Here is a 10,954-nt window from a genome sequence, read left to right as displayed (position 1 = left end):
ACTTAAAATAAATTAAAACTAGTCAAGGGCCTAAAACAATTCTAAGGCATAAATAAAGTTCAGGAATATTTCACATTTATCATTTTCATACACACATACCACAAATTCTTAGTTCGACATTTACTCTTTAATAAAGTATAAATCCAGCTTATATTTTCATACACCAACACTTTACTCCTCCATTATGATTCTAAATACAACACTGCATTTACTCGCTTATCTTCGTACTTGTACTTCCTACAGCGACTCCAGCGTCCGCCCATCGAAGCTGCTATTTTCTACGTACGTAAAAAACCCTACCCTTTCTATTTAAAAGACGAGTCCCACGCGGACGTATCCACACATCTCACGTACATGTCCTTCGTGAATAGCTCAGTTGTGGCGCAGCTTCACCAACGTGTGCTGTGGATGTGGCAGCAGCAGCAGCAGCAGCGGCTCAGTCTCGCCGGGTCGGGTTGACTACGTGTCCCCCTGCAGTGCTCTCACCAGCGCGGTTGTGGTTCTTTTGTGTTCATTTTCACATCGTCCGGTAAGTTGTCATCTGGTCAAAACCATTATCACGTCCATTTTGGGGGAAATAACAATGAAGCGAAGCAACGAGGGAGCTCGTGTTTGCTAACGGTAGCTAACACCAGCTAACCACATGGATCTTTTGACAGCAATAACATGACGAAACTAGCCACAGTCTGTTAGCAGCATTAACTCACCTGCTAACAAAGCGGGTTTCTCATATATCAGAGGGGTTTTCTGTGCGTATAGTGCTAAGCTAGCATGTGTTTACAAGCGAACTCACAGCATCGTGTGAACTGGTTCAGTGTTACAAGTTCGAGTACCATCACTGATCAATGCTAAACATTATGTTCCATAATGTAAAGCTTTGCAGCGAGATCAATGTGAAATGCTAACGTCATGTGTTTTTCCTCTTTATTTTGCATCCATATATATATACATAGTTCTATTTATGTATTGTATTATGTTTGACTTCTCTTATAGTTAGCTCTTTCTACCTTGCTTTTATTCTAATTGAACTGTTGTCACTGCTGAGCTAACCGGCTGCTTCTTGTCCAACACCTTTCATTCTAACATTGACCCTATGTTAACTTGCATATGTCAAATAAGACTTGGACTTGATATACTCTGTCTATCATAACATAAAGTTTCTTCTGTGTGTTGATGACAGCTGCCCTCATCCGTCAGTGTCATGTTGGCTAGGCTGTCATTGTGCTCTGGCCTGCCCTCCAGAAACTGGCAGTCAAAAGTCTCCTCGGTCTCCATCAGAGCGTATTCAAAAACCAAATGTGAGTCTCCTATCAACATCTTATCCGAAGTGCATGCTACTCTCACCATCTCTCTGCTATGTGAACTATAATGGTGTTTGCTGATGTGATATCAAATCTGACAGTTGTTGTTCTCTGCAGTCTCACTTCCACGGCCCCATGGGAAGTCTTTTGCCCACCGCAGTGAGTTAAAGCAGGCCAAACGCATCGTCGTGAAGCTGGGCAGTGCTGTGGTGACTCGCGGAGATGAGTGCGGCCTGGCACTGGGGCGACTGGCCTCAATAGTAGAGCAGGTAAAACTACACTTAATCAAATACTACACTCTCAAATCTGTTTGTTGAGCTGTAAACTAAATTATGTGACGGTTGTTTCATGAGATATATTAATGCTGGTTGTAATATCACATTTATTAACACATTTATAAAGAATCTAGATTTATGGATTGAACGTGGCCCAATGTTTCCAACCATCTTGGAACTTGAAAGGCAAATGCTTAAGTGTAGTCAACCATTTGTGATGTTTCTACATCATGACAGCTTTGTATATTTGAAAAGGTTAACACCCTCTTATCAAAAGTGGACTTCCATGAAATTGAATGTACTTGTCTCTCTGCGACCTCTCAGGTGGCTGTGCTCCACAATCAAGGGAGGGAGATGATGATCGTCACCAGTGGTGCTGTGGCGTTTGGGAAGCAGAGACTGAGACATGAGATCCTGCTGTCTCAAAGTGTCAGACAAGCCTTGCATTCTGGACAGAACCAACTCAAACAAATGGTGAATAATAGTCGCATTATAACACAAATTATTAGATAAGCATTTGTTAAATGTTGTTTATCAACTTCAAGTTTAACCTTGTGAAATATCTTGTTTTTTCAGTCAATTCCAGTTTTAGAGGCAAGGGCGTGTGCTGCTGCTGGGCAGAGTGGTCTGATGGCGTTGTATGAAGCTATGTTCACTCAGTACAGCACCTGCACTGCACAAGTATGTAATACAGTTTTATTTTCTATCATAGAATAAAATGCTGACAGCAAATTACATTAATATAACTATTTTATTTTTTTAAACAATTCTGTAGATTCTGGTCACCAATCTTGATTTCCATGACGAGCAGAAGCGTGGCAATCTAAACAGCACGCTCCATGAACTTCTACGGATGAACATAGTTCCTATCATAAACACCAACGATGCTGTGGTTCCACCCCCAGTTCCCAACAGTGACCTACAGGGCGTAAATGTAGGTATCTTGTGAAGGGCATGCTGGGAATAATTAATGTGGGTCAGAATTATAATGGTGAGAGGATGCATATTTTAAGATGCATGTTCTTTATATTTATATTTCCAACCTCACTAACATTTTGCTTCTTGGTCATATGGTTTCATTAAAATGGCTACTTTTTTCTCAGTTAGATTTCCCTATTATAATTGCCTTTATATCGTGCACAAATTTGCTTGTATTATCTCCTTTTGATAAGAACATAAGAACATATGTTGTTTTTGCAGCTGAATGGGAGTGAGAGGCCTTTGTTGCATGGTAGCAGCTCATACGCTGTTTGTTATTCTACAAGAGAATGTGAGATAAAGTGATTTTCCTTTTGGTGTGTTGACAGTTCTGTTTGTTTTACAGGTAATAAGCATCAAAGATAATGATAGCTTGGCTGCACGGCTGGCTGTTGAAATGAAAGCAGATCTCCTGATTGCCCTGTCTGATGTTGAAGGTAGATATAACCACTAAGGATTTATATATATCTATGTGTAAACTTTAATATTAGTACACTTCATTGGCCATTAAATGTTTTCTAATAAATTTCTTATGGTTAAGCGCAAAAATATACCAAACATGTGCGAGGTAAACATTTTTAATGTGGTGTACATATAATGATAAAATCTAAAGTTGTCAAAACAGCCCAAATGGCCCAGGACTCATTATCAGTCATATGGAAAAAAATTCTGCTGTACATACTATCGATGTCCGCATGTCCGCTTTGGTTCTCTGAACGATTTAATAAGGGAGAAAAAAATCTATCCTACAGGTTTATACGACAGTCCCCCAGGAACAGATGATGCCAAGCTTATTGATATTTTCTATCCTGGAGACCAGCAGTCGATCAAGTACGGCTCTAAGTCCAGAGTTGGCATCGGTGGCATGGAAGCCAAGGTCAGTATGACAGAAAGTATTTGATCTCTGTGTGACACCGGCCTGAGTTTGTCGAATAATTAAAAAGTTATTCTCAATGATGTCTCTGTCAGGTGAAAGCAGCCCTATGGGCACTGCAGGGCGGGACGTCTGTTGTCATTGCCAATGGCACACATCCTAAAGTCACCGGCCACGTCATAACAGACATTGTGGAAGGGAAGAAACTGGGCACCTTCTTCTCAGAAGTGAAGCCTGCAGGTAGTGTGTAAAACCATCATGAATGAATATTCTATTGTCTTTGTGGTTTCAATTTTAATGCTTCTATTATTGACACTACCAGGTCCAACTGTGGAGCAGCAGACAGAGATGGCGCGACATGCAGGAAGGTCTCTGGCTTCTCTGCTTCCTGAACAGGCAAGTTTCTTATTACCAAAGTGTAGTCATAAAGGGATGTATTCAAATACCTTGGGGTATGTAGATAATAATTATAATGATATGTGTGTTTGTTTTTGCAGAGAGCAGAGATAATTTACTATCTTTCTGAGCTGCTCACAGAGAAGAAAGATGAGATTCTCAGCGCCAACAGGAAAGACATGGAATTAGCAAACGAATCAGGTACAGAGAAGAGACGCTGATCAGCATAATCCACAGCTGCATGCACCTGGTTTACTATGCCTCTGTTTGTTGAGAGAAAAAGAAAAGAAACAATGACTTCATCCCAAATTGTATTCGATGAACACATTGTTTCTTTGTTTCATTGTATATTTGAATTGGTTAAATCCAATTCATTATATTTATCTATAATCATTAGTAGAGGCCATATACCTATATTATTGAATGTTACCATTAATTTGTCACCGTTTTATATTTAGATTGATCCTCTCTAAACTGGTTCTCTCATCTCCACTACTGCCAATTGCCAATTCATGTCAAGTCTCAAGTCCAATTTTCCCTGCCAGTTGTCTTAGATTATTATGAAGGAGAAAGAGCTACATATTGAAACAAATTAGATGACATGGAAAACTGGCCAAGACCTGCTGTAGTTACGGAACACTGCACTATGCACTTTGTGGGCTAAGTGCTTTTAGAACTCAAACATAAACAGCATAAATCAGAGGCTTAGTGAATCAAATATGTGAACTATACATTAACCACAGTGATGGAGATGCAAATCCACAGTGTTTTTTTTGTTTGTCTTTGTAGGTCATTTCTCCCAGGCTCTGATCGACCGCCTGAGTCTGTCAACAGTCAAACTAAACAGCCTCGCCATTGGCCTCCGTCAGCTCGCTGTTTCCTCCAAGGACAGCGTGGGTCGGGTGTTGAGGAGGACCAGGGTGGGCAACAACCTGGAGCTGGAACAGATCACTGTCCCCATTGGTGTGCTGCTGGTTATCTTTGAGTCACGTCCTGATTGTCTCCCACAGGTGAGTCAATCACAACACTTAGTCACCATTAGCTGCTGGTTTGGGAGATATGTATTATTTTCAACTCTCGCCTAAAGTCAATAAAGTCACATTTTCACATGTTTACTATTGTGTTTCAGGTGGCGGCTCTGTCTATTGCCAGTGGAAATGCTTTGCTCTTGAAGGGGGGTAAAGAGGCTTCCAACACCAATAAAATTCTACATCAACTAACCCAGGAAGCACTTTCCATTCATGGTGTGACCGATGCCATTCAATTGGTAATACTGAAGGCATTACATTACATAAACATAATAGCTGTGTCCTAATTTAGGGCCTGCATCCTTCTGAGGATCCGGTCTACACAGTGTCTGCTGCATCCTTCATTGTCTGCGTAGACCACGTCGGCCTGGTCTTCTTATTGTGACACCAGCTTGTCCTTGCAGCCCTTACAGCTGTCACTTAGCAGCATTGCTATGGACGAAAAACTTCTTCGGTTGATTAAAAACATTGTGTTTCAAATATGTTTAGTGGGAAACCAATCACATAACAGAGAAATTAACAGTCGATAGTTATGTTTCCTTTTTTTTTTACAGAAGGTGAAAAAGTAATCCCTGACAAAAAAGACTTATGACAAAAAAGAATAGCAAGTAAACAAGGAATGCGATTAAAAACATTGAAAAGATGTTTTTCATCATAGGTGCCCTTAGGTGTTTGGTTATATTGAAGCCAGTATTTGCATTAAAAAATGTATTCTTCCTACGTTTTCACCTCGCCTGCTCTGGGAAGGAAGCATTGTTATGTCGCATTTGAAGGAGCCTATTCTCTTTGCTGGGATGCAATCAGTCTTCAAATGCAGCCTCCTAAGGATGTGGCCCCCAGATTAAGACACAGCTAGTTTTAATATTTAACATGATCTCAATATACAGTCCAATATTCTGTAAGAGTCTTGAATTTCCCGTGTCGTGCAGGTGAGCACACGTGAAGAAGTTGAGGATCTGTGCCGACTTGACAAGTTGATTGACCTGATCATTCCGAGGGGCTCGTCCCAGCTGGTCCGGGAAATCCAAAGAGCAGCGAAGGGTATTCCTGTGCTGGGCCACAGCGAGGGAGTCTGTCACGTCTACATAGACAATGACGCCAGCATTGACAAGGCCATTGAAGTTGGTATGTGTTTCTTTCGTATTTGGTCACACATTAATTAACTTTTTTGAATTGTTTTTTACTTTGCTTGGTTGTGTGGCCCAGAACTGCTGAATTAATTCATTAACTTATGTTTCATTTTAGTCAGAGACTCCAAATGTGACTATCCTGCAGCCTGCAATGCCATGGAGACGCTTCTTATTCACAGAGATTTGTTGCGAACTCCTATGTTTGATCAGATGATTGATATGCTGAGAGCAGAACATGTAAGAAACTTCCAAACACTCTCTAACATATGCACAAATATTACACATAGAATTAGAGTCCATGGTGGAATGTTTTTTATTTGTTGATCGTTAGAGCTCAAGAAACTGAAGAGTTTGGTCATTTAATTTTGTTTATTTTTTTCCCTCAGGTCAAGATCCACGCAGGTCCCCAGTTTGCGTCCTATTTAACTTTCAGCCCATCCGAGGTGAAGTCTCTGAGGACAGAGTATGGGGAGCTGGAGTGCTGCATTGAGGTGGTAGACAGCATGCAGGATGCAGTGGACCACATCCACAAGTACGGCAGCTCCCACACGGATGTTATTGTTACAGAGAACGAGGACACAGCTCAACAGTTTCTGCAGCAGGTGGACAGTGCCTGTGTATTCTGGAACGCAAGCTCTCGATTTGCTGATGGTTACCGTTTCGGTCTAGGTAAGTACAGCACCAGACATGGTTTTATTTCTCAATGTAATCTGAGAGAAATGTGAGAATAAACTGTACATCCTCTCATAAATGGTATTGAAGTACCACTGTTTTGAAATAAGGACAGAAGCATTCATCTTATTGTACACATTTTGCAGGAGCTGAAGTTGGAATCAGTACGGCACGGATACATGCCAGAGGTCCAGTGGGTTTGGAGGGGCTTCTGACCACCAAGTGGATCCTTCGAGGGGAAGGGCACACTGTTGCTGACTTTTCTGAGCAAGGCAGTATGAAATACCTCCATGAAAACATCCCCGTCATCCAGGGGACTTTTAATTAGTCGTCCAATCAAGGAGCCATCACCAGGAGTTGAGATAACTGAGGTTTACCCAGTTATATAAAAGTGTGTGTCTGCAAGAAGCACTTCGTCTTTTCAGCTGCTGCTCCACCAGCTGTCTAAATCCATTAGTTTGGTGCAGGAAGCTTCCATGTAGATCTGAGGCGTATCTTACTGGACAACCAAGATGCTGGTTATGTGAACCTGTGCACAAACCTGGGAATCAAAACAAAAGAAATGATATATACCCATCTCCTGAGAAAATAACTGGTTGTCCCATTACTGATAACGTAAACAATGTTTGTGTGAAAGGAGAAACAAATCATGCAGACAATGCTATGATGCTGTGATTTTCTAACTTAATTTTCTAAAGGAAAACCCCATCCTTGGTGAACTTGTTTCTTGCAGGATCTCAGTTCAGTTTTATTTTGCTGTCGTTTTTGCACAAATTTAATAAATATGCTGTACATTTCTTAACTCAGGTTTTTGTGTTTCATCTGTCACTGTTATTAAAAACCTTCATCAGAATGCCCCAGGTTTACAAACACATTTAGTGTATTGGGGTTCTTTAGTTATTACCTCCACTAAGAAGGTTATTTTTGCCTGCATTTGTTTTCTTGTTTAATTTGTCTGTTAGTTTGCAGGATTACCCAAAAATACTGAACGGATCACCGCGAAACTTGGTGGTATAGGTCAGGGGATAACCCATTACATTTTGTGCAGACCTGGAGCAGGCCTATTTAGGATTTATTTCGTTTTATTTATTATTACTTTTATTTAATTACTTTTTTTGCTTTAACGTTGAGAGAGAGAGGGCATTTATTTTTCATTGAGTTGCGTTCAGTTCATCTTTCTCATAAAAACGAACGTGTTCAATGAACGCGTTCTTTTGAACTCGTTCATGCACAACACTGCTGTCCAGAACACAGTCTATGGTCCAGACAAACACTACTCTCAAATATTTGCTACCCTTGCACATAGAACTTTACCTTATCATTTTTAATATTAATTTATTCCATCTACACTCTTATTAAACCATTAAGGACAGAGACGTGCAGATGTGAAAGGGCTGGAGGCTGTGAACTGGTGACGCCAGGGAGTGGGCGGGGTTTTCCGGCCCGCAGTACTTGCACCCGGTCACCGGGAAACTCGGCTGTCATCTGTCCCACAGCAAAGATGGCAGAGAACAAGTCGTTCACCATAGTAGAATATTTCGGCGGGGACGACGGCTACCGCTGCGGTTACTGTAAAAATGAAAAGGGAAACTTTTCTCATGGTAAGTGTCTGAACGAAGCGGCTGAGAAACGCAGCTCGTCCGTGTTACAGAACAGATCTGGCTAATGCTAACTACCTAGCTCCCGTCTACTCGCTGGACACAAGTGACCGGTTTTTAAAGGGGGGGCTGGTTAAACTAATGTTAGCACTGTGATGCTAATGTCACAACAAGTTACAGCTAATTCACCGACAGCTGAAGACATAGTGAGAGCACGTGTCAGTCAGCGTTACCCTCATGTTACTTGAATGATGTTGGGGTTGCTCATCAAGCTAAGTTTGTAGCCGCTAGCATCGTTCAGCCAAACTGTTTTAAGAGACAGATAAACAAGCAGTATTAGGCTGGTGTGTTTATTTGTATTGTAGCTCAGTTGTGCAACAATGTTTTACTCAAGACTAACGCTGCAATGTCAGTAATTTTAGCAGTAGACATATTTGCATCCCTGTTAGCATCAAGCTAGCTGTCGAGTGGTGTTATACACAGGAAAACGAGGCTGGTGTCCTCACGCGAAAATGCGGACGTCTGTCTCATATGTCCATCCTGAGCTGAGACACTGGACCAGAGGCCTGTGGTTTAGTTCTGGGCTGATGCTCCCATCATTTCACGTTACACAAAACCAAAGTACAGGTCGCAAATGATCACTGAATGGAACTTTCAGGAACTTCTCATACTGTCTGAGCTGAGGTACTGAGAGCGGTCACAGCATAAACACTGAAAACGAGACAGTGAGTTCACAACACGCTCAAACAGAAGACTGGATGTTTACAATATGTACTTTGTTATCTCTGCAAACTGCAGCCTGTTCACTGGGGCTGCATCATCAAACATTTTACTCTTACATTTAATGACTCATTCATGTTTGGCCATTTTTTTTGCAGGCAATTTGATTGGTTTGATGATGTGTTTCTATTGTTGGTTCAGTTTAAGCAGATGAGAAAACGGGCATATCTGCTCTGATGAGGATCCTCTCCCCTTGATCCAGTTGTTAAGGCTCACATCCAAGGGAACACGGCTTATTTATCAAGTGACATTGTAAACGAAGTCGGCTGCAAACATTTCATTACATAGTTCCTATTCTCTTCTAATTCTCACACTGTCTAATTATTGTATTTCAAAGCCCGCCCCTGCTGTAGTTGGGTAGAACAGAGCAAACCCCTTCAATTCACAAATGAAGTGTAAACAAGAAAGTGCTGTGTTTACATATCTTTTTGTCTTAAATTTTCTCAGTAGAATGCCTGACTTGCGCAAACACATGACTCTCGTCACAAAAATAGTCTGTTTATCTTTTGGCAGTCAGTGGGAAGCGGGAAATAACACTGAGAGGTCGAAAGACTGTATTTGTGAGTATTGAGTCTTGTGTATCTATAATTCATAAAGAACCTCTCCCCCCACTGACCCCCACTTTACTCAATGTAAAGTTATGGAAGCCTATACAAATTCCAGCAAGTTTCCTTTGCATTTGCTTGATGTAGTATGTTAATTCAGGGAAGTGTTTCATTGTCCTGCAAAAAGGTCAGGAGCCTTACTCTCATGAATGTGTTCACAAAAGAGGGACACAGTACGCAACCACCTGCAGTGCAGGTTTATTGTCTACTGTTAATGGGAGTAGACAGTTCAGGAGATCTTAAAAGGGACTCAAGCTAAGTTTGTTCTGACTGTTGTTTATACGACAACCTTGGTTAATGTAACTTTGCATTATTAAAAGTTTGACGATTAAAAAAAGCTGTGTAAGAAGATGCCCAGGGGCATTCCTGTGCTGGACCGACAAGGGTCATTCAGTTGAAGGGAGCAGGTTGACTATTATTAGGCTGCAGGCAGGTCCTGATGAAGTCAATGAGCGATTGGGCTCAGAGCCAGCAGACGAGAGCTGTTGTCTAATCTAAGATAAGAGTGGTAATCTGTTACTTCATGTGCACATGGAAGGCTCTAAGAAAGATTGGAGATTATAATATTTGTCTAACTGTTATGGTCAGTACCAGTGTTTAGAGGTTAAATTAGATGACTTGAAATCCATAATTTCAGGACACTACAGTCAGAAATATTACTGTAGCTTGTAAATAATCAAGTAATAGCTCATTTCCTTCCACTATATTTGCTACTGTTATTGGTGAAGTGCATGTATTTACACTCTATAGATTGATTATCAGATAAATGAGCAGTGTTTTATTGTAGACCTTTCCAAGTAGCTGATCAGGACGATAACACTGTCCTTTATGTGACTGATGCTGTGATGTTATCAGCAGTGTTGAGTCCACAATACAGAGGACAACATCTGGCCTTCTCTGGGTGCCTGTTTCTGTCATGCCTCAGTGGAGGCTGGAGAATGGATCAGGTGTAGACGATTGAAAGGCGCTTGTGTTGTGCCATAATGATGGCAGCTGTTCTACTCACATTAAGCTCACATGGCTCAATTAATTTGTTCTCTAGAACTTGTACCTTTCTAAATGTGTGACTTCCAGTTGTGCGACTTCTAAGTAAACATGCGTTGGACTGACCCTGTCGATCCTCAAATATAGTAATTCTTGAAAGTTTTTAGAATGTCCTGTTCTATAGGTTTAACCGTTTACATGTTTGATTTGCTCACTCATTCATAATTTGTTATTGCCATTGAAGAAATCACCCAACTCTGAATGCAAATACTGTTCATCCAATTTATATAGCGTTCGGTGTCGCTGTACCACTGTCAAGGATTTGTAGTGACT

The 10,954-nt window shown here is 41.1% G+C and overlaps 2 protein-coding genes across 6 annotated transcripts in view; both read left to right on the top strand.

Annotated features, from left to right (window-relative positions):
• Nucleotides 1–367: 367 nt before the first annotated feature.
• LOC128453278 (delta-1-pyrroline-5-carboxylate synthase) lies at nucleotides 368–7,456 on the top strand. The gene is made up of 17 exons (XM_053436059.1): nucleotides 368–529; nucleotides 1,181–1,298; nucleotides 1,419–1,570; nucleotides 1,901–2,050; nucleotides 2,153–2,257; nucleotides 2,352–2,510; nucleotides 2,901–2,991; nucleotides 3,307–3,431; nucleotides 3,524–3,668; nucleotides 3,751–3,824; nucleotides 3,926–4,025; nucleotides 4,614–4,834; nucleotides 4,954–5,091; nucleotides 5,782–5,977; nucleotides 6,098–6,219; nucleotides 6,369–6,651; nucleotides 6,801–7,456. The coding sequence occupies exons 2-17, from the start codon at nucleotides 1,202–1,204 to the stop codon at nucleotides 6,980–6,982; spliced, it is 2,340 nt and encodes a 779-aa protein (XP_053292034.1). The 5' UTR covers nucleotides 368–529; nucleotides 1,181–1,201; the 3' UTR covers nucleotides 6,983–7,456.
• A 629-nt stretch (nucleotides 7,457–8,085) lies between these two features.
• Nucleotides 8,086–10,954, top strand: part of LOC128453440 (arginyl-tRNA--protein transferase 1) — a 54,865-nt gene continuing 51,996 nt past the window's right edge. For all 5 annotated transcript variants that reach the window (XM_053436342.1, XM_053436341.1, XM_053436343.1 and 2 more), the window contains exon 1: nucleotides 8,086–8,255. In XM_053436342.1, the coding sequence (XP_053292317.1) occupies nucleotides 8,156–8,255 (100 nt within the window). In that variant the 5' untranslated portion in view covers nucleotides 8,086–8,155. The remainder of the gene's footprint in view (nucleotides 8,256–10,954) is intronic.

Source organism: Pleuronectes platessa, chromosome 12 (assembly GCF_947347685.1).
Source record: "Pleuronectes platessa chromosome 12, fPlePla1.1, whole genome shotgun sequence".
In the NCBI taxonomy this organism is placed as follows: Eukaryota; Metazoa; Chordata; class Actinopteri; order Pleuronectiformes; family Pleuronectidae; genus Pleuronectes; species Pleuronectes platessa.
This window is presented reverse-complemented; position numbering and strand designations above follow the sequence as displayed.

Excerpts from the sequence above, each read along its gene's own strand:
- LOC128453278 (XM_053436059.1), top strand. The coding sequence starts at position 1,202 with ATGTTGGCTAGGCTGTCATTGTGCTCTGGCCTGCCCTCCAGAAACTGG. Across the intron at positions 2,051-2,152 it reads AGAACCAACTCAAACAAATG|TCAATTCCAGTTTTAGAGGC; the intron begins GTGAATAATAGT and ends TTGTTTTTTCAG. Across the intron at positions 3,432-3,523 it reads TCGGTGGCATGGAAGCCAAG|GTGAAAGCAGCCCTATGGGC; the intron begins GTCAGTATGACA and ends TGTCTCTGTCAG.